At 55.0% G+C, this 22,843-nt stretch overlaps 1 protein-coding gene across 9 annotated transcripts in view; it reads left to right on the plus strand.

Moving 5' to 3' along the window:
• Positions 1-352: 352 nt before the first annotated feature.
• Positions 353-22,843, plus strand: part of ZNF385C (zinc finger protein 385C) — a 42,426-nt gene continuing 19,935 nt past the window's right edge. For 7 of the 9 annotated variants that reach the window (XM_066364161.1, XM_066364165.1, XM_066364168.1 and 4 more), the window contains exons 1-2: positions 353-481; positions 9,742-9,993. In XM_066364161.1, the coding sequence (XP_066220258.1) occupies positions 460-481; positions 9,742-9,993 (274 nt within the window). In that variant the 5' untranslated portion in view covers positions 353-459. Of the gene's footprint in view, positions 482-1,323; positions 1,444-9,741; positions 9,994-18,446; positions 18,495-22,843 lie in introns of those variants that run through there. The other 2 variants (XM_066364167.1, XM_066364169.1) reach the window with 2 other exon arrangements.

The following is a 22,843-nucleotide window of genomic DNA, read 5'->3' on the forward strand; positions in this document are numbered from 1 at the left end:
TTTACTTTTAGAGTGGAAATGAGTTCATGCATTCATTCAAAAACTATGTCTCGAGCATCTATAAGTGTACATCAAGCTTTGTGCTCGTACTGTGGATACCTGGGAAGTAAAAGCCCTGCCCTCATATGGGAGACAGGTAAGTATCCAAGCAAAAGAATTATGTCTTGGGAGACATGGTAAGAGGGATATTAACCAGGGACTGAGACGAAGAATAATGGGGCTGGGGAATGCAGGCCTGGGGAGATGACTTAGAGCTGAGGCTTGGGCAATAAGGAAACAGCCGTGTGAAGGTCAGAGGAGTATTCCAGGCTGAGGAAACAGCAGGGGCAGAGGCCTCAGGACAGAAGTGAGTTGGTGGGTGGAGGATGGGAAAGAGGTGCTGGGCCGCTGGGTAGCAGAGGTCAGGGCATTGCCAGGGCTCCCCGCCATGGGGCCTCCTCTCTGAAAGGTGTGGTCCCCATGAGGCCTGCCAGGGCACGAGGTGAGTGAGCAGCACCGATATGTCTTCTTGTATAGAGGAGCCATTTCTGTCCCCTTTCTTGGGGATTCGCTTTTTTATCGTTCCTGCCTCCCCAGGCAGACGGCGGAGCTCTCTCAGGAGGTCGTGCCACCGGCCCCTACCTTCTGCCCTCCTCTTCTTGGCTTTATGCTCCTGCATGTGCCCCAAACCTGTGCATTCATTCCCAGGGGGGATCAGGAATGAACCCCAGCCACACATGGGGGTGATGTGTCCCCAGCAGGCCCTCTGGCTCTCTCCTCTGACCTCCAGAAATGGTTCCTAGGACCAGTCTGATGTCTCCCATTTGGGGCTCATTTCCTGTGAGACTCGGATCAGTTACTTACTGTTCCCAGTCTTCCACTTCCTGGTCTGTAAAATGGGGATCCAACCAGGCTGGGCAGACTAGTTAAGAGGATTGACTGCGATCCCTCCTGGCACCCAGTAGGTGCTCCGTGAATGTCAGCTTCCTCCTCCTCACTGAGCTTCCCTCCTAAAGAAGGGCAATCCGCAAGGGTCGGGGAGGTAGCAGGAGGACTGTGGGAGATGGCCACTTTGCGGTCCCCTTCCCTGAATCTGGGACCCCTGGGGAGCCGCAGGGCGCTCAGGCCTTGCCGGCCAGCCTTAAGGAAGAAGCTCCCCGATGGGCCCAGGACTTCCGTTGGGAAAGCCCCTGCCTGGCTCCTCTCCTTCCTCCCCAGGGAGCCCCACCGCGCGCCCCTCGGCGGCCCGCTAGCCCGCCAGCCCGGGCTCCGATCCGGACAGCGCGGCTTCTGGCACCTACTCCGCGGCCGCCCGGGGGCGGGCTTGGGAGACGCGGCGGCCGCTCTGGGACGCGCGGGCCCGGGACTCGCCCGCCGCGCACCTCTGGGAGCCGCGAATCCGTACCGCCCTGGTGGCCGCGGGCTGCCGGACGCAGTCCTACTCGGGCCGGGAGCACCCTTCAGGTAGGTGCCGGCGCGCTCCATCCCGGACCCGCACGCCGCTGGGGCTGAGCGCCCGAGGGGGTCGCGCGCGGGGTGGGGTGTCGGTGGCTCAGTAGAGCTGCTGGCAGCTGCGAGGACCTTGCCCCACCTGGAGTCGGGGGAAGGTGGGAGACAAGAACCCCAACTTAGCCAGAAAGTGAGGTTGGGAGTGGGGAGAACCAGGATGATGGCAAGGACTTCCAGCTCCTGGTAGGGGAAGGGAGACTGAGCACCACCGGGCTGGAGAGGTGAGACCCACGTCCCCTAAGAAGGGGACCGTTCTCTGGAGGTGGGGCTCGACCCAACACCTTCTTTTCCTATGGAGTTTAGAGAACCCCAAAACCAATCTACTACCCTTATCAACCCCAGGGATGGAATTGAATGGGAGTGTGAGAACGGGGAGATCTATTGTCTCTTTGGGGGTGCAAAGTGCACACTGGGCTCCTCCACCTTCCTCCATCACAGCCAATGGAGGCCTTCCTGTCCCGCCCCTCCCCCTTCAGCAGAATGCCTCCTCTCCAGCAATGGGTCTAGATTGGGCCCTCGTGGCCTGCCTCCTACCCACAGCAAACGGTCCCAGGACCTCCCAACCCGCCTTCCTCTGGCCCCCAGACCCACTCCAGCCTGACTTGGAAGTGCTGACGGTTGGGCCATCACGGGCAGGGAGTAGGGTTTGGGGGAGCTCCTTCTCAGTCCTACGGGGAGTTGGGCTGGGAGAGCAGGCCATGGATGAGGCTGAGCCGTGCCAGGATCCTGGGCCCTGGTGTTCGAAGAGGGGGCCGCAGGGTATGGGGCGTCTCCTGTACAGGTCAGGTTTCCTAGGTCTTGCCTGGAAGCACAGGCTAGAAAAGGTGGCACTGAGGCTAATCCCTTCCTAACACCGCCCCCCTTCACCACCACCTAGAGGCAGCTGCTCTGTGTTGCTCTGTGGACCCTGCAAGGAGAAATGCAGTTAGATGTTAGATAACAAGAAGGACTTCCTGGGAGTGGCTTGAGGGTCTTTGGGAAGTGGGTCTCACTGCCCGGGAGAGCCAGCCCCTATCTTTGTGTGTCAGGAGGGCCTCTGGAACATTCAGGCAATAGAGGGTAAGGGCAGAGCAGACTGGGGGAGGGGAATTAGTGGGGGTTAGTGACCTCATCCCTGGACCATTATTCTCCCTCACCTCCCATGCCCTCACTCTCTCCCTTCCTTGGAGCTGGCGTGTTGACTTTCAGCACCTCTTAGCCAGCTCACTCCTGAAATTCCCAGCACCCAGCAGTCCCAGGGGAAGGTGACCACTTTGAACAGGAAAACAGACATGGCTGCCTGTGTTTGCCCAGTGGAACTGTCACCTGACCCCTGACACCTGAACCAGGTGTTACCTGGCTCCCCCCAGGACCTCCTGCTCCAGCAAAGCAGAGGTGTGTGGGCTTGAGCCTGGCGTGACTTGCCCAGGTCAAGCCATCCTAACCTCTAGGTGGGGATCTCTGGGTAACCCCAGCTCTCTGGGCCCACAGGATGGCTGCGATGGTGCCACTATATGATGGCCACACACTAAAGTGGATTGTTCCCCATTCCTCACTCTAGGAAGGTGTTGGCCTTGGAAGAGAGGTGGTGGAGAGAAGAGAAACTCAAGTGCTCGGCGGTGGCCCCTCAGTGGCATTGAGGGAACAGCCGGACCAGGAGGGCTCAGACTTGACTAGGACAAGAATAGATAAGGCCTCTCTTTTCCAGACCCTTCTCTCTGCAGCTGGGTCAGTGGGGATGGGAGATCCCACACTCCTGCTCATGACAGTGAGTGACTGGGATGGGGGCCACCAGTGTCGGCACCCCCTGCCCCTGAATCATAGGATGGAGGAGAACTGGCCCTATTCACCTGAGACCCTCTTTTTGACTCTGAGCCTCAGTTGCTTCATTTGTAAAGCCTCACAGAATTTTTATGAGGGTAAATGGAGGTGATGTTCCTGTAGTGCCCAGAAGGCGGTGGGCACTCACCAACTGAGCAGTTCTTTCTCCGTACCCACACTGCAGGCCTCCCCCCACCGCCTTAGAGGCAGCTGCTCTGTGTTGCCACTGCCCCATGGCCTGCAAAGGACCTAAGAGATTAGCTCAGCCCAACCCCCTCTCCTTAAAGACAGAAACCAAAGCCTAGAGGGGCAGGGACAGGCCCAAGGTTGGCCAGCCAGCCAGGCTCCCTTCTCAAAGGCAGGTCCTGGGACCTGGCTGGGGGAGGCGGGAGGGTAAGTGTTGGCAGACGTGGGGGAAAATACCAGAATGTAATTGGGCTCATTAAAGGTTTGGTAAGGGAGTCCTTCATGCCTGGCCAAAGGCTGGGGACAGGCTGAGAATCTTCCTCTCCTGTTAACCCTTTGGCGAAAGCAGCTCTTTCCTGAGGACCTCCTTCCCAGGCTACAGCTGAAACAACTCTGCTCTGCACTTCATGGCTCCAAACTTCTTCCTAAGCAACCCTCTTCTAGCAGGCAGAGGATTCCACCTCACGGCAGTGCCAGAGGGCCCCACTGAAACCCAGCCCTGAAGTCCATTGTCACTCAGCAAGAAATGCTGGAGACGGGGCCCTGGGGCCCTGCCCGAGTGCTCCCTCCACCCCCTGATCCCTGCAGCTTCGTATGGATGGACAGACAGGCAGACAGCAGCCCTGGCCTCCATCAGCTCTCCAGCTCTGGTGTGCGACAGCCTTCAGTGGTGGCTCCCCCCACCCCAGCCCAACTCCCCGCCCTCCCTGCTGCAGCTTTGACCCATCTCTCAGAGTGAGAACACAGAGAGATTTACATACACAGCCTCTTATGAAAATCACAGACAGGCACACACCCAGACACACACATGCTTTTTTGCTCTGCCTTCACCTGGTCTTTTCTCAAGTTCAGTTCAGTTCTGCTTCTTTCTTCACACCCCTTCCTCCCAGCCTCTCTGGCCCTGGTTCCGACTCCTCCTGACCTGAGTGTGACACCTTGCTGCCTGGCACCCTGGCCTGATGGGGGCTGGGCAACTGCACGCCTCCCCAGGAGCCCTTCTCCGACTTGGTAACCCCTCTCCCCGCCCAGCAGCTCAAATCAGGGCTCGGCAAGGTTTAAGAAGTGGGAGGGCCGTGGTGAAGGACTTGGGCTCCAGAGACGACAAGTATAGGTCTGGCCATGAACCCTCTGAGCCTGTTCTCTAATCTGTGACGTGGGGTAATAGGTTAATAATAGTGCCCACCTCATGGGGTTGTTGTGAAGTTTCGGAGAGATCCCATTTGTAAAGCACCTGGCACACAGTAAGCTCTCAATGAAGTGGTGGTTGTTATAAAGAAGAGGTAGCCTGGCAGCTGGGTGGTTGAGAGGACAGGGAAGTTTCCAGAAGCAGCTCTTGCACTGTCTTTTCATGTATTTTGAAGAAAGCTCCCTCCTCTGCTCTGAGACTCGATTTCCTTTTCTGTTAAAGAGAGCATGTGGGCCAGGTCCTGTCCAAGTGTAGGTCCAGCAGGTGTAAGTCGTGCTGGTTCTGAATAGGGGCCAGTGCAGGGAGTGCTGACCTGCTGGTGTCGTGACAAGGGTTAGATAGATGTGTGTGTGCCCTAAATATTACCCGCCCCTCCAAATTTTCTGGGTGGGAGCCCTAGCTTAGCTGGAGTGGTGTAACTCCTGCGGGGACAGCTGGGAAGGCTGGATCCGGCCGGGCAGGCTGGGGCAGGCCCAGAAGCCTGGCTGTGGGGGGACACATTTAGCCCCAGAATCCAGGAGGGCCCTGTGAGCCCAGAGGCTGTATATCATAGAGGTTTAATCAGCCCCGTGGCAGATATTTGTCTGTTCTCTTGGACAATGTCCTCGGTGTGCCTGTCATAAATTGCACCAAGATTTCAAATCCCAGTCCCCTTTCTGGCAGGGCCAGGCAGCTCCCTTGGCCTGGCAGAAAGGTCTCATTCCCCAGACACCTCTGACCCCTGGCCAGTTGGGCCCCCCTCTGATATTTGCACCTGGTACTTTCTTCCTGCCCTTTCCTCCTGCTGGCAGGGTGAGGGAAGACTTGTAGAGGCAGGAGAATAGCTATGGTGACCTCCATCTCCAGGTGAGAGGGTGCAGAATGTTGGGGGGTGCTGAGTGCCACCTTGAAGGGGGGTGATTCTCACAAGGTAATGGGAGGGACTTTTCAGTGTGGCAGAGTTGTGCCCTGGACTCCAGACAAATTGCCCAGAAGCTTGGAATGGCTCGGAGGGGCAGGTTAGTTGGCTCAGGAGTGTGGAGGAGTCGGGTACCCCTGCCTGGAAGGGTACCGATTTCCACCTGTTCTCTTCCTGCCAGATGCTCGCTGTGCCATCTGGAGGCTATCTCTGGTACTGCATCCCAGCCACACCACCCGGCAGCCCTCAAATCACCTTTGACCACACAGAAGTCGGACCCATGGTGTGTTAAGTTTTCTAGGGCTGCTATAACAAAGTACTACGAACCAGGTGGTATAAACAACAGAAATTTGTTGTCTCATAGTTCTGGAGGCTACAAGTCCAAGATCAAGGTGTCATCAGGTTTAGTTCCTTCTGAGGGCAATGAAGAAGTCTGTTCCATGCCTCCACTAACTTTTGGTGGTTTGCTGGCAATCTTTGGTACTCCTTGGCCTGTAGAAGCGTCACTCTGATCTCTGCTTTCATCTTTACATGGCATTCTCCCCGTGTAAATTATTGTGTCCAAATTCCCCCTTTTATAAGAACACTGGTCATATAAGATTCGGGGGCCAGCCTGCCCCAGTACGCCGTCATCTTTTTTTCTTTTTTCAGTGAGAGGAGGGGAGGCAGAGACAGAGTCCCACATGCACCCCAACTGGGATCCACCTGGCAAGCCCACTAGGGGGCAAAGCTCTGCCCAGCTGGGTCATTGCTCCGTTGCTCAGCAACCAAGCTCTTAGCACCTGAGGCAGAAGCCATGGAGCTGTCCTCAATGCCTGGGGCGAACTTGCTGTAATCCAGCCATGGCTGCAGGAGAGGGAGAGAGAGAGAGATAAAGAAAGAGGGGGAGGGTTGAAGAAGCAGATGGGCACTTCTCCTGTGTGCCCAGACTGGGAATCAAATCCGGGACATCCACATACCAGGCCAACGCCCTACCACTAAGCCAACTGGCCAGCGAGTATGGCCTCGTCTTACCCAAATTAATAATATCTGCAATGACCCTATTTCAAAACAAGGTTGTATTTTATATTCTGAAGTGCTGGGGTTTGGGATTTCAACATACAAATTTGAGGCAGGGGTCACAACTCAACCCATAACATTTGGCAAGTCTCAAATGTTCAATGACAGTCTCATTCCATAATGTGGGCACAGTGACACATTGCAACACAGCACCACTATGACATATACACAGATTGAGCAACACAGATTTACCTCAACAAACAATGGGTTAAGAGAGACATTCACAGTGACCCAGGTATGCCATGACAGACACACAAGGTGGCAGACCAGGTGACTCCACTGACAAGCTACAAAATACAGCCACACTGAGGATTAATAACAGCTGACTTTTATAGGACACTGAGAAATGTTTTATAGATCCTCTAATCCTCACATTGTGCTGTGACTTAGGAACTGTTAGCCATCACTCCCATTTTACAGGTATACAGATGAGGGAACTGAGGCTCAGGTCAAACCACCAGTAAGTAGCAGAGCTGAGATTTAATCCAGGTGCAAGTCAATAGAGATCCCACACTCCTAATGCCTTTCTGTTCCATTCACACAAGGCCCCACACATGTAATGACAGATTTGTTATATGGAAGCACCACCTGCAAAAACTGTAAGCGGCTTTCTGAGAGCAGGAGCTGGTCCAGGGACTCCAGGGTTTTGGCTGTGAACTTGAGAAATTGTTACCTTTGTTTAGATATGGGTGCCACCATTGAGTGTGTGGCCTTATGAGAATATTAGAACATTGCTTGACTTCCCTTGATCTAATTTACAACAGAGCATGAGCCCAAAGAAAAGGAAATCCTCTTTAGGGAGATGGATTAGTGTGCTAGGACGTCCATAACAAAGTACCAGGCTGGGTGGCTTAAACACCAGAAATTTATTTTCTCACAATTCTGGAGGTTAGAAATCTGAGATCTGGGTGGCAGCCAGGTTGGTTTTCTCTGAGACCTCTCTCCTACGCTTGTAGATGGCTACCTTCTCCCTGAGTCTTCAGACAGTCTTCCCTCTGTAACTGTCTGTGTCTAAATTTTTTCTTATTGGGACACCAGTCATATTGAATTAGGGCCCACTTGCCTGACCTGTGGTGGCACCATAGATAAAACAGCAACCTGCCCTGGCCGGTTAGCTCAGTGGTAGAGCATCGGCCTGGCATGCAGAAGTCCCGGGTTTGATTCCCGGCCAGGGCACACAGAAGCGCCCATCTGCTTCTCCACCCCTACCCCTCTCCTTCCTCTCTGTTTCTTCCCCTCCTGCGGCCAAGGCTCCATTGGAGCAAAGTTGGCCCGGGTGCTGAGGATGGCTCTGTGGCCTCTGCCTCAGGCACTAGAGTGGCTCTGGTTGCAACAGAGCAATGTTCAGATGGGCAGAGCATTGCCCCCTGGTGGGCATGCCGGGTGGATCCCGGTTGGGCGCATGCAGGAGTCTGTCTGACTGCCTCCTGGTTTCCAACCTCAGAAAAATACAAAAAAACAAACAAACAAACAAAAAACAACAGCGACCTGGAATGCTGAGGTTGCTGGTTCAAAATCCCAGGCTTGCCTGGTCAAAGCACATATGGGAGTTGATGCTTCCTGCTCCTCCCCCCTTCTCTCTCTCTTCTCTCTCAAAATGAATAAATAAAAAAAAATTTTAAAATAAAGAAACAACTACTACAAGTTGATGCTTCTCGCTCCTCCCCGCTTTATCTCTCTCCTCTCTCTAAAATCAATAAATAAAATCTTTTAAAAATATTAAAAAAATAATTAGGGCCCACCCTAACAACCTCATCTTAATTACCTCTTTAAAGACCCTTTCTCTAAACACAATGACATTCTGATGTACTGGGAGTTAGCACTCCAACATATAAATTGTTGGTGGACACAGTTCAGCCCATAAGAGAGGCTCAGTCCTGCTTCAACCCTTGAGGACCCCCCAATCTGAGAGAGAGACACAGTCCCTGACCTTAGGAACTCTCTGTCCTGGCAAGGGGTGACATAGGCCCTGCCCTCAGGAAGTCCCCCGTCTAAAGCAGAGGCAGGAAGCATGCACACAGATTCAGGCAAGAAGTGAAAATTGACACAGTTTAGTTGAAAAAGGTCACTGGGCAGCCCCAGAATAGAGCTCATTAGAGGTAGAAGAGTCAGGAGGGAACATTTCAGAGAAATGAATTGGAAAGACTGTCTATGAAAGATCAGGGTCCTGGAGGGGTGGTGTGCCAGCTCTGAGGGACCCGGTGTGTGTGTGTGTGTGTGTGTGTGTGTGTGTGTGTGTGTGTGTGTGTGTGTTTTCCAGCAGACCCAGGCTGTAGGGCCCAGGTCTCTACTGAAAAACGCCAACTGTTGCCACAGGCTGGATGGCCAAGACAGCAGGGAGCATCTGGAGCCACGTGAGGCTGGGGTGGGGATGACTTCACACACTGTCACTGTTTGTGACTGTCACCCGGCTGGGGCCCTGGACACAAGGAGGTTGGGTTTCTGCAGTCACCACCCTGGCCAGCGGCTGCTGCGTCCCCAGCAAGCGCCACATGCCTGCCTGTCACAGGATTGTCAGCGCCTGCCACAGAGCTGAGAACAGGGTGCTGGCTTCCCAAAATATGACTCCACCAACCTCTCCGCTGTCTGTCCCTAAGTGCTCACCTGCTCTCCAAGACCCGAGCCGCCCTCTCTGAGCTTTGCTCTGTGGCCGCGTCCTGAGGGGTAGACTGCCCTGTGTGTAGACATTTCTGACACTTCCAGATAGTCCTACTTTTTTTTTTTTAATTTATTTATTTATTCATTTTAGAGAGGAGAGGGAGAGAGAGAGAGAGAGAGAGAGAGAGAGAGAAGGGGGGAGGAGCTGGAAGCATCAACTCCCATATGTGCCTTGACCAGGCAAGCCCAGAGTTTCAAACTGGCGACCTCAGCATTTCCAGGTTGACGCTTTATCCACTGCGCCACCACAGGTCAAGCTAGTCCTACCTTTTAATAAATGCTGCTTTGTTTGAAATAGACCCCATTATTCTCCCTTTGCCATCCTAGGTTGGGTCTTTCCAAAACCTGGGGACTTTCAGCTGGGATAAAAGGCCCAGGTACCTCTGGATATTGCACCTGTCTTGCTCCTTCTACATATTCGCAACACTCAGCCTTTGTTCCTTTGTCTCCCTCTCTATCTGCTCAGGTATGAAGCGGCCACTGAGCCCATCTCTCCCTGCTGAGAAGGAGCCTCCCACATCTGGAGCTGCTGAGCGCCCCCTTCAGCCCCCAGAACCGCCCAAGCCCAAGCGTGAGAGAAAACGGCCATCATACACGCTCTGCGACGTCTGCAACATCCAGCTGAACTCGGCGGCCCAGGCCCAGGTGCACTGCGAGGGCCGGGCTCACCAGAGGCGGCTGCGGCAGCTCAGCCTAGGGAAGGCCCCCGCAGGGCCAGGTCAGTGCGGAGGGGCACTGTGCCCACAAATGTGGCCCTGGGCCCCTCGGAGGGGCTCTGGGTGTGTGGCTCCTCTCGGTTGGGGGTCTTTGGGTCTGGGGTGCCCTCAGTGGCCTTCAGAGTTTGAAGTCCCCCAGATGCTGTCAAGTTTTGTTTTGCATCTGGGCAGCCCTCTTGGGGATCTCTCAGGATCTGAGGGTCTTTAGTCTTTTAGACAAAGTTCTCACTGCAGAGTATCCTGGTCTCTGAAGGTCAGGGTCAGCAAGGTGTGTGACACTGCAGCTGAGGAATGGACTAGGGAAGCCCCTCTTCCTTTGACCACTGAACTCCTGGCCAGGATTTCTGCTTTTCCCTAGCTGGGGTGACTTTGCAGAGGTTTGGCCTCAAGCAGGAAGGGGCAGCTGGCTGCAAGGCAGATTTCTGGGGGAAATGGGTGAATGCGTTTGTGAGGGTGATTCCAGCTGACAGGCACATAGGGGCCAAGGGGGAAATGAGAGGCGGGCTGCTGGCTGGCAGGGGAAATGGGTTCAGAACCAGGCCCAGTGTGGGGAGGTTGGGAAGGGCAGTAACGTTAGCCTGGTTCATGGGGATAGCCGCTGGAAACCTACCTTGCAGCCCAGGTTTGTAGCTTTGCCAGATGGCTAAACTTTGACCTCTGAACAGGACTGCCTGTTCTTTTGGTGAATATTTGGGCTCCCTCTGTGTTCCCTGTATGACTGCCTGGGGCTTGGAAACCATAAGTTCCGGTCTCCCTCCTCCAACCTCCCTCCCTCCCCGGCCAAGACTGAATGTCTTTTGGGCTGAGACGGACAAGAAGAGCAGATAAATGTTGTGGTTGCTTCATGGGATATATCCCCAGGAATATGAAGGAGAGAAAGGTCAGTTATACATTATGGCACCAGAAAGGCCTCCTGGATGAAGTGGGGCATGCTGAACTTTGGAACAGAAATAAGGGGCATTGTCAGCAGAGGTCACTGCATGAGCAGAGCAGGGAATGCTCCAATGGCTGGGACCAGCTCCTCTGAGTGGGGGACACCTGATTATATGGATGTTTCTGGGATTTGTGTACCTGTGTATGTGTGTCTGAGTTCAAAAGACACTCATTCCCCTGGCCGGGTAGCTCAGTTGATTAGAGCATTGTCCTGATATGCTAAGGTTGCAGGTTTGATCCCCAGTCAGAGCACATTCAAGAATCAACCAATGGGCCCTAACCGGTTGGCTCAGTGGTAGAGCATCGGCCTGGTGTGCAGGAGTCCCGGGTTCGATTCCCAGCCAGGACACACAAGAGAAGCGCCCATCTGCTTCTCCACCCCTCCCCCTCTCCTTCCTCTCTGTCTCTCTCTTCCCCTCCTGCAGCCAAGGCTCCATCAGAGCAAAGTTGGCCCGGGCGCTGAGGATGGCTCTATGGCCTCTGCCTCAGGCGCTAGAATGTCACTGGTTGCAACAGAGCAATGCCCCAGATGGGTGGAGTATCGCCCCCTGGTGGGCATGCTGGGTGGATCCCAGTCGGGCGCATGCGGGAGTCTGTCTGACTGCCTCCCTGTTTCCAACTTCAGAAAAATACAAAAAAAAAAAAAAAAAAAAAAGAATCAACCAATGAATGCTAAGTAAGTAAAACAGCAAATTAGTTTTTCTCTCTCTCTCTAAAAAAAAAATCAATAAAATGTTTTAATGGAAAAAAAAAAGAGACACTAATTAATTCATCAAATACAGACAATCCTCTAGGTACAAACCACTGTTTGGAGGATTTGTATTTTACCCCCAGCTTTATTGAGATACTATTGACATATAACATATGTAAGTTTAAGGTATAGAATGTAATGACTAGGTACACATATATATTATGAAATAATTACCACAGTAAGGTTAGTTAGCTCCTCCATCATCCCCTCAGATCATTACGATTTTTTAAAAATTGATTTTAGAGAGAGCGGGAGAGAGAGAGAGAAACAGGAACATTGGTCTGCTCCCGTATGTGCCCTGGCTGGGGATCGAACCAACAACCTCTTTGCTTTTTGGAGTGAAGCTCTAACAAACTGAGTTATCAGGCCAGGACGATAATTATGCTTTTCCACGTATGTGGTGATAACAGTTAAGATCTATGCTCTTAGTGACTTACAATTATATTATACAGTATTGTTAATGTAGTCACCATGCCGGGCATTAAATCACAGACCTTATTTATATTATATTTGGAAGTTTGTACCCTCTGACCAACATCTCCCCACACCCCCAACTCCCTAGCTTCTGGTAACCACGTTTCTACTCTACTTCTATGAGTTCAGCTTTTTTACATACTGCACATAAGTGAGAACTTATAGTATTTGGCTGGGGGTCTATATTTTTAAAAGGCAACATACCTGCCAGTTAGGAAAGCTCTGTCTAAACAACCACACGTGAGGGTAAGTTTGTTCAAGATAACAACTGGCTTCCTAGGGGTAGGTAATGGGTGCTAAGAAGTCAGAGGAGGCAGAGGTGAATTGACAGGAGGCAAGGAAAGCTTCAGAAGGCTTTTTATTTTATTTTATTTTTTTCCAAGTGAGAGGAGGGGAGATAGACAGACTCCTGCATGCACCCCGACCAGGATCCACCTGGCAACCCCCGCCTGGGGGCCGATGTTTTGCCCATCTGGGGCCATGCTAGCAATCAAGCTATTTTTGGTGCAGGAGGCAGAGGTTCCCAGGAGCCATCCTCAGCACCTGGGCCAGTGTGCTCCAACCAATCAAGCCATGGCTGCAGAACGGGAAGAGAGAGAGAAGACAGAGGGGGAGGGGTGGAGAAGCAGATGGTCGCTTCTCCTGTGTGCCCTGACCAGGAATCAAACCTGGGACATCTGACGCTGGGTCAATGCTCTACCACTGAGCAAACTGGCCAGGGCCTCAGGAGACACTGAGGTTGGATCTTGGAGATGGAAAGGGAACGCCAGGCAGGGAGAGAGCTGGAGCAAATGCACCAAGACTTGAGGCCTCTGGCCTTCCAGGAGCAGCAGGCAGTGCTGGGCACATGGCGGGCCTGGCGAGAGGTGGACAGGAGCCGCCTGTGAGGGCCTCCCAGGCAGGCTGAGCATTCGGCCTTGGAACGGAAGGTGATGGGTGTCACTGAAGGGTTTGGAGCAGAGGTTATTCATGTTTTCAGAGGTCTCTGGTGAGGGGAAAGGGTAAGACTTGGGAGTATATGAGAGAGAAGGGGGGGATAGAGAAAACAGATTCTGGGGCCTTTTCTGTGGTAGAACCATTAGGACTTGGTGACTGATGGGAAATGGGGGCCCCAGCTGAAGGAGGTGCTAAGATGGCTCTAGCTTAGGTGATGTTGTGACGGATAGCCCCGTTATTAGAATGGGGGCCCCAGGTGGAGGAGGTGCTAAGATGGCTCTAGCTTAGGTGATGTTGTGACAGATAGCCCCGTTATTAGAATGGGGGCCCCAGGTAGAGGAGGTGCTAAGATGGCTCTAGCTTAGGTGATGTTGTGACAGATAGCCCCGTTATTAGAATGGGGGCCCCAGGTAGAGGAGGTGCTAAGATGGCTCTAGCTTAGGTGATGTTGTGACGGATAGCCCCGTTATTAGAATGGGGGCCCCAGGTGGAGGAGGTGCTAAGATGGCTCTAGCTTAGGTGATGTTGTGACGGATAGCCCCGTTATTAGAATGGGGGCCCCAGGTGGAGGAGGTGCTAAGATGGCTCTAGCTTAGGTGATGTTGTGACGGATAGCCCCGTTATTAGAATGGGGGCCCCAGGTGGAGGAGGTGCTAAGATGGCTCTAGCTTAGGTGATGTTGTGACGGATAGCCCCGTTATTAGAATGGGGGCCCCAGGTGGAGGAGGTGCTAAGATGGCTCTAGCTTAGGTGATGTTGTGACGGATAGCCCCGTTATTAGAATGGGGGCCCCAGGTGGAGGAGGTGCTAAGATGGCTCTAGCTTAGGTGATGTTGTGACAGATAGCCCCGTTATTAGAATGGGGGCCCCAGGTGGAGGAGGTGCTAAGATGGCTCTAGCTTAGGTGATGTTGTGACGGATAGCCCCGTTATTAGAATGGGGAGGTGCCAAGACAGAAACAGGTCTGGAGGGCTGTGTTGGGTGAGGAGGGCCAGTCCTATATCTCAAGAACACTGTCTGCCCCTGCTCCCTTCTAACACAGCCTTCTCAGGCCCTGCTTCTGGGCAGTGGTCACTATGCTACAAGCCCTCCCTTTTCCCTCCCCCACCCACCAAGCCGGTATGGAGAGAGCAGGTGGGGTGTGAGTAGAAAAGACCACAGTGCAGTGCCAGATACCCATGGCCAGAGTCAGGCTGCCCAGAGGGAGGGGTCCCCCTTCACTTGGCTTTCCCCTTTCCACAGTCTTTATCCCCTGAGTACTGGGTAGGAGTGGGGAGACACCAGGAGACACTGCTATTCTTTCCAAGTAGTTAAATGCAACCTGGTAAGTCACCGTCCTCCCCCACCCCCCAGCCATCAGTCCATCCATCACCTAGCCCTCCAGCCCCGTGCGGTCCTGGGCTGAGCCAGGCATGGTGCCCGAGCCCTGCGGCCCCATGTGGTCCTGGGCTGAGCCAGCCCGCATTCTGCACTGAGCAGGGCTCGGTGCCTGCCCTCTGGGCACTCACAGTCTACAGGGGAAGTCAGCCATGGGGCCAGACTTTCACAGCTGCCGGGCTAAGAGGAGCGAGTGGCATTGTGGGAGCACAAGCAGATGACAGTTGTGCATAGGGGCAGGGATGAAGGGTCCTCAGGTTTCTGGGAACCCTGGAATTCTGGGGCTCCATTGGCTTAGTGATCTCTGAGCCTGCTCTGGGACATGACCCTGCAACATCCACTCCCCTCCTGGGGATTCCTCCTGTCCCACTGACTCTCTGAGAGCTGGGGGTGGGAGACAGCCCTCAGCAAGAGGATGCTAGCAAGTGCCCCTGAGGTTGGGGGCGAGGGGGTGTGCACAGGGGCCTCAGGACTGGGCTGGAGCGGAGCAGAGGGCCTCAGTGTGTCTGACCGGGGTGGCCTCAGAAATGGAGAGAGCCACACCTAAAGTCAGGGAGACTTGAGGGGCCCTTAGCACAGTGCTTTGTTCCCACACAGTCCTCACTATCTGGGAGGGCGATAAAGGTGTGGGGGTGGGACATCCTCGTCATGCCCCTAAGAGGCTTCCTCACTGGGAGGCCGCCTGGAGCTGTCACTTTGATTAGGGGTCTGTGGGGCTGGCGGCTTGCACAGTGACAGGCCGTCACAGGCAGTGAGGCGGGGACCCTCTCCTGCTCACGTCCCTTAGGCTGTCTGCAGGAGGGTGATATTGGGGGTGGGGGGCTCTTCCCTCGCTGAGCCTCCTCACCAATGCCTGGGTCGGAGGCCTCCTTACTCAACCACACCCAGCTCCCAGAGGGAGCCTGGGACACCCACGGGGGCACAGGATGGGGGGACCGCGGGGACTCCACGCTTCCCCATCCCCTCCTCCAGGTACTTCTCCACCTTTCCCAGCCCACCCTCCACCCACCGTCTGTCTCCCACACAGCAGCCTCTTTATTCTTTGGGAATGTGTCTGCAGCCATCTTTCACCACTGCAAGTGTGGGCACCAGAAACCCTGCCCCAGTCAGGCTGAACTCAGTAACTCTATTGACGAACAAACACACACACACACACACACACACCCCTAAACAATTTTAGGTGGTTCCTGAATAGCTTCAGGGAAAAGGTTTGCTGGCTCAACCCCTCTGCTCCAACCTCTAGTGTGGATATTGGGCCAGCATAGGGCAGGGTGGACAAGCAGCTGCGACCGCCCTCCTGCACAAAGTTGAGCATCTGCTTTGGAGATAAACTGTTTACAAAGCACTTCCACACACAGCAGGGCATGCCCTCCTCACCCAGCCACCCCAGGCATAGACGATGACATTCAGTCCTCACATTAGCAATTGGGACTCTGGAGCTCAGAGAGTTTAAGCAACATGCCAAGGGTCACACAGCTGGGTTCAGATCCCAGGGTTTCTGAGTCTAAATCCAGTCTCACATGCTTTCTGCCCTGGCTGCAGGGGCCGAGCCTCAGTGTTGCAGGAAAGGGTTAGGAGGGATGGCTCAGGGTAGGAGGGATGGCTCAGGGTAGGCGAGATGGCTCAGGGTAGGCGGGATGGCTCAGGGTAGGCGAGATGGCTCAGGGTAGGAGGGATGGCTCAGGGTAGGCGGGATGGCTCAGGGTAGGAGGGATGGCTCAGGGTAGGCGGGATGGCTCAGGGTAGGAGGGATGGCTCAGGGTAGGCAGACCAGCTCCCAGGAGTTGATTCCTCAAGTTCTAAGGCCCTGTGGCCTCTCTTCTTGCTGTGTCTTCACCTTGGTGTCTTCACCTGAAGAATGGGGAGACGCCAGCCATTACCCACTCTGCCTAGGCTGGCTAAGGAGAGAGACAAGACCCTCCCAGAGCCAATTGGTCCCCACACACACACACACACACACACACACACACACACACACACACACACACACACGGTCTCTTGGCAGAACTGACCCAGCCATCCAATTCAGAGCCCACCTCTCTCCTCCAGCATCCATTGCAACATGACACTGGAGGGGAGAGAAGGAGGTTTTGAAAATGATTTAAGCTCTAGCTTACTGAAATGGCCAGAGGAGCTTTGGGTGGGAGTGCAGGGTAGACGCTAAATGGGACAGGAAAGCAGAGATGGAGTCAGACTGTAGTGGCTTGCAGGGCAAAGACGGCTGCACCAGACATCCCTGTGTCATTGGGGCCAGAAGGGGTCAGAGTGGCAGGTGGGGGCCGTCCCTGACCTGCATGCCCAGACCTCCCCTAGCTCCTGTTCTAATCAGCCCTTCCATCTCCTTTCCAAGTCTCAGACTGCGGAAGCCTCTGGCTGCATTCTGAGCCCCAGAGATCAAAGTCCTTGAGCTGGGTCACACCTGAATCGCTGGCTTGATGAGCTCCTCACCTCAACTCCCCGCAGATAGATTAATTTCAGTCCCATCAGGAGGCCCCGGAAGCCCTCCAGCCCGCCCCCCCACCTCTTCAGTGTCTCCCTGAGTTGCTGGTTCCTCCTTAGCCCCTCCCCGCAACCCATCCCGAGGCCTTTGGGTGAGTATTTCAGAGAAACCGTGCTCCCCCAAGGCCACTGAAAAGTTCTTAGTCTTAACCATCGCCTCCTGCCACTGCTCTCCTTAAGTGACACCTGATAGAAGTGTCCCTCGAGCTCCCTGGATGGCCACCACATCCCCCTCTGCCAAGTGTGAACCTGACCATCAGCACCTCCCCCAGGGACCACCGGGAAAGGCAAGGCCATCTGGGTGGAGATTTAGGGGGCTTAGCTTAGATCCCTGCTCCTGCGGAAGACAAAGGTTCCGTCTGTGTCTCTCGGTGGGTTAATTAGCTCTGGGCTTGAGTTTCCTTTTTCTCCCCACACCAGCAAGTCCTGCCCCCCAGAGCCTCTTCCTAACAAACCTGTTTTCAGGAGCTGCTGCTGCCAACCCCTCCCCAGACCTTCCTTACAGCTCAGGTACTGGCTGCCCCAGAGATTACAGGCTATTGTCTGGTGGAGACAGGATGCTGAGTGGGTGGGGCCAGCGCGGGGACCCAGGCTTGGAATGCGAGACTGGATCCAGCTGTGGGTTGGCTGTCTCCTCTCCGTGCCCCCTCCCCCCCCCCTCCCAGCCAGCCACCAGGTGCTCAGGTGAATAGAGGGACCGCCTGTTTTCAGGACAGAGGAGGGGAGAAAGGGCAAATGGGGGAGAGAAAAGACTGGAGGTGGGTGGGTGGAGGGGAACCAGTGAGGGAAGGGCAGAGGTGTCAGCAGTTCTGGCTGATCAGATGACCACCACCACCCCTTCCTGGCATTGCCCAGGCAGCAGGGCCAACAGTCCAGGTACTGGACTAAGAGGGGCAAGCCCCCTGGGCTCCCTCCCCCCAAGGACATAGCCAACACTGGGGCAGAGTAGTAACACCTCTCTGAGCCTCAGTTTCCCCTTCAGCAAAAGGAGGTGAATTTAAGGGGCTGAGGATGAGTCAGGCTGGCCAGGAGAAGGGGGCTCCTGAAGCAGCAAGCCTGAGGCAGGGCTTCAAAGTTTAGCAGCAAGAACTTCCTGGCAGGCAGAGAGGGGCTGGCAGCGCCCCCGCTCCTCGAGGTGTCTGTGGGCAGGGTCAGCTATCTGCTTCAGAGTAAGAGGCACCGGGCAGGGACTCTCGGGAGTGGGGGGACTGGGTGCTCCCTGACACTCTCCCTTTGTCTCCAGTCTCTGCATTGCCCCCTACCCTGCCCTTGGGGAAGGAAGTGCCTGGTTCTTTCCACCCCTGGTTGGGAGGGAGAAAATTAGGGACTAGGCCGCTCACTGCTGGCCAGGGGAGACAGGGCCTGGTCACGGCCGCTTTTCAGGCAAGAGCAGGAGTCCCTCCCTCGTGCCCTCCCCTGCTGTCCCTCGCATCCCCCACCCTCTTCCCTCTGTCACTCTCTGGCTGGGTTTCATTTGCTCCTCACTCTGCGCTCAGTGCTCAGCGCTGCCTCCGAAGAAGAGAATGCTCTTGGGTGAGTACTGAGGGCACAGGAGCCAGGGTGTGGAGGGGGCTTGGAGACCAGGGCGGGCCTCTTCCCTCTCCCAGTTCTTGGCCCCCAAAAGTTGTCTGTTAAGAGACTCCCATTGCTAGTTGTCGCTTGGTACCCTCCCTAGGTCCAGGGCTGGGCAGGGGAGCCCCCACTCTGGCTGGGAACAAAGGCGGGGCGGGGGTGGCAGGAAGAGTTGCTGAGTACAGGTCCCCCTGCAGGAGTGAAGTGTGCCACACATTGGGACAGGCACGCGTCCAGGGAGCCTGTGTCAAAGGTTCCTTGTATCAAATCATCCCTTCAACTGCCTCTAAGGGCTGCTGGGAGCCTCCAAGGAATGTTAGGGGAGGGGGCTGAAGAGGGAGTTGTTACTATGGCAGAAGAGACAGAAGGAGACAGGCAGAAACCTTCGGGGCTCCTACCTGAGGTCCCACCACTGCACTGGGTCGACGCCAATGTCTCGCTTTAGCCCTGGTCTCCTGGCTTACCTCTCTACCCTGGGGTGGTCTGGCCCTCTTTGGGGGAGCCAGCCAGCCATTACCATTTAAAGGGTACTTTTGGGAATCCCTTCCATGGAGGCAAGGGCTGGGGGCTTTGGGGGTAGGGCAGAGTCCCTTTTGTGACTGGGCTTGGGAGGGGTCTTCCTCCAGCGCGGGAAGAAGGGAGTCTGGAACATCAGCGCCTCCTGATTGCTGGCTGACCCAGAAGTAGATTGGGGGCTCTGGAGAATGTGGGGAGGACACCCCTGGACTTGAGGGGAGTAGGCAAGCGGGGGTCTTGGTTCAACCTCCCATTCCCTGCCTTTGGCTCTCCCCCTCCTGGGCTCCCACTTTCTTCACAGTTTTGGTTTTACCTGTGATAGAAACAGCAACTTTACCATTTGAGGTGTGTGTGTATGACTGAGTGGGGGACCCTCCTATCTGCCCCTATGATCTGTGGGCGAGACAGAAAGAGACCCTGGGTTTGGCTACATTAGCTTGTGTGTGTATCAGATGCATCTAATTCCCAGGTGGTGTATGTGCACACGCTTATCTCTGGGGAAACGTCTGTATATGGACCTTTGTGTATATGCAGCTTTGTGATGGTGTGTGCCGCTGTGTGCCTGTTGTTTTGAATTGTCTGTATATGCCTTTCTAGGGGTCTGCGCATCCTTGTGTGTCCATCCCTTTGGGTATATACGATCTGAGTGCATCTTTGTTGATCTTGCCTGTCTGTGTGTACGTGCATGCTCGTGCGTGGCCACTGTGCCTGACTTTGCCCCCTGGCCAGCACGAGTATCTGTCTATGTGTAGGTACCAACTCCGTATGTGAATACATCAGTTTGCGTAGACAGTGTCATCATGAGGAGCTGTGTGTGTCTTGGGGTCTGTGCCTATAGCCATCTGTGTGTGGGCCTGGGGACCTCATGGTGTTCGTCTCTGTGCTCTTCTGTGTGTCTTTCCCAGTGATGCCAAAACAGCAAAATGTGGTTTCCCCAGAGCCTCTCCCTTGGGTGGCAGCCAGAGTGGTGTTATTTCATGAGACCTCTGCTCATCTCTCCTGCCCCAGCCTTAGTTGGACCCCTGGGAGTGCCCTCTTTACTGCCACATGGTCTGATTTGTTAATGTTTGACCAGAGCAAAAACCTACCCTCAGGCAGCCATCCAAAGAGCCGTGGGCCCCAGCTGGGAGCCCTGGCCAGGGTTGGGAGGGGCTGCTCTGAGACACTTAGCCACCGCGGCTGTTCTGCTGCAAAGCGCCATCAGAAGAGACCCTCCACACCTGACCCTTTCATGGGTGCAGAGTTTTAGGCCCATCAGGCTGCTGTGTGGTGCCATCCTGGGGCAGGCGTGGGGGCTGTGATGTCTCCCTTCACTGAGTGCACCTGCAAGCAAAGTAGTCACACGTGGGTGCACGTGCCATGACTCATGCGTCACCCCAGCAGCCCTGGGACCCAGGGTTCACAGTGAGTGTCAGGCAGACAGTGGACGGCACACAGCAGCACTGGGTAGACGGTGCTGGGGAAAGTTCCCAGCAGCCCCCAGAGGGGCCCTGGCCTCAGAGCAACAATCAGTGTGTGCCCCTAGACTCTGTATGGGAGAGTAGTGGGCCCAATTGTGAGGGGACTGAAAGGCATTTCCGGCTGACTCTGTGCTGCCTGGAGGGGGAGTCTGAGTCACCAAGTACCCTGGCACCCTCGTCCTCAAATGACCTCCACATCCTGCAACTCATTTGGTTCTCAGATTCATTCCTGTCCTGCCCTTTCCTCCTCACCTGTCTGCAATTCCCACTTTGTGGATGAGGAAACTAAGGCTCTAAGCTAAGTGTCCAGTCCAAGGCCACTTCAATGTCATCGGACCTCCACTGCAGGCCTCTAGACCCCAAGACTGAGAGGGTTGGGGTGCCACAAATCCACACTCCTCCTGCAGGAAACCCGCACCCTCTCCTCCATGCTCCCGGGAACCAATGGGGGGGGACAGTCCCCTGTGCATCTGAGAGTTCACCCTGCCTCTCCCTGACACCCCAGCCCCACTTGTCGTCCCATTACAAATAACCACAAATGAAACATCGAGCCCCCAGCTCAAACTCCTCCTGCGGTTCCCCACTAGGCCCGAGGGTCAGAGAGCCCAGCACCCACTGCAGAGCCCTCCGGCAGTGGGCACTGCCCGCCCCAGCCCCCACACCTCCACTCTACCGTGACCTTTGTGAACCCGCACTGTACTTCTAGCTTCTCACGCTCTGCCAGGTCCTCTGCCTGCAATGCTCTTCCCCTGGTAAAACTTCACTGACCCTGCTGTGAAAACTAATTGTGAAAATCTTGGGCTTCCTGATTGCTCCTCTGTGATCCCCAAGCACCCGGGTCCTAACTCGCAGAGCACTGGCCAGACTGGAGCCTCCATCCACAGCGCTCTATCTGGTTCGGCTCCCTACCTGTGAGCTCTCACCTGTGCCCTCCCACCTGTAAGCTCCTGTAGGTAACTGTGATGAATGAGTGACTCTGATCTCTTCACTCTGGGGAACTTCCTTCCTGCGATCTAATCTCAGTAGCTCCTGCGGCAGCGTATGCAGCCCGGAGGGATGGAGGGATGAGGGTGACCTGGGGCTACACGCGCCGCAGGGACAGAGCGGTAACCCGGCCCGCGCTGGCTGCTGGCGCCTCTTTGCCGCGGTTACCACTAGTGGCTGCTGTCGCTCGGTGAATCCCAGGGAGACCACGGCCAGAGCGTCCACCGAGCAAGATGGTGGCCCCCGTGTCTCTGTGAGTGTGTGCGGGTGGGGCGGGCTGGGTGGGGCACCCCCTCCCGGAGCTGCCTGGCAAGGGGCGGGCAATTGGGGAGGGGTTTTGGGGGCCCTGCGGGTGGTCAGCACTAGTTAGCTGGGGGCCGGTGCCTCAGAGAGACCCATCTGAGGGCTCCTCCCCCAAGCACCTCCAAGAAGTTCCCCTGCCCTCCGGGGCCCCATCCCAGGAGGACAGGCCCAGCATGCAAGGACCCCTAGCCTCACCAGGGATGCCAGGGGAGGGGTCTCCCCTCCCACCTCTCCTCAGCCCAGAGCTAGGACTTTTTTAGTGGGGTCCCAAAAGGAAGGGGTCTAAAGGAGCTTGGGGAGGATGATGGGGACCACCATTCTAGGACTAAATAAATTCTATGTTTGAGGCTTACAGGGCAGGTGGAGTGGGGGTGGCCGACCCACACACCGTTACCCCAGGGGCACTCACGGAGTGTCTGCTCCCATCCAGGACCCACACACCGTTACCCCAGGGGCACTCACATAGTGTCTGCTCCCATCCAGCCGGCCAGGGCGCTGAGAGGTCTGGTTCCCTCAGGTTGGGGTAGGGGAATGTCCAAGGCTTGTGTCCATTTTTTGTTTTGTTTTGTGTGTGACGCTGTCCAGTAGAACTTTTTGGGATGTTGTGAATGTTCTCTGTCTGAGCCATCTAATTTAATAGCCACTGGCCACGTGTTGCTATTGAAGATTTTAGCTGTGGCTAGTGCAACTGAGGAACTGAAGTTTAAGGGTTTTATTTACTTTTTAAAATTCTAATCAATTTTAAACAGCCACATTTGGCTAGTGGCTACCACACTGGTCAGTGCGATTTCAGAATCTCTGTCTTCCCACGCATCCTTCCTACATTTTTGATGTTTTACCAAAACTAGCTTAGGTCTGATAGTCATTTTATCCCCTCTGCAGAATGGGGCAGGGTAGCCAGTTTCTAGTCACAGGGGAAGGACCTGACAAACCCCTGGAAAGGTGTCACCTTGGCCTTGCACCTCCTCCCCATTCTAAGACCCTTTGGGGGGTGGGCTGGACAAGGTCCCCAACTCAGGATTTGGGAGGAAAGGATGTCAGAGGCAG

Source organism: Saccopteryx leptura, chromosome 2 (genome assembly GCF_036850995.1).
Source record: "Saccopteryx leptura isolate mSacLep1 chromosome 2, mSacLep1_pri_phased_curated, whole genome shotgun sequence".
In the NCBI taxonomy this organism is placed as follows: domain Eukaryota; kingdom Metazoa; phylum Chordata; class Mammalia; order Chiroptera; family Emballonuridae; genus Saccopteryx; species Saccopteryx leptura.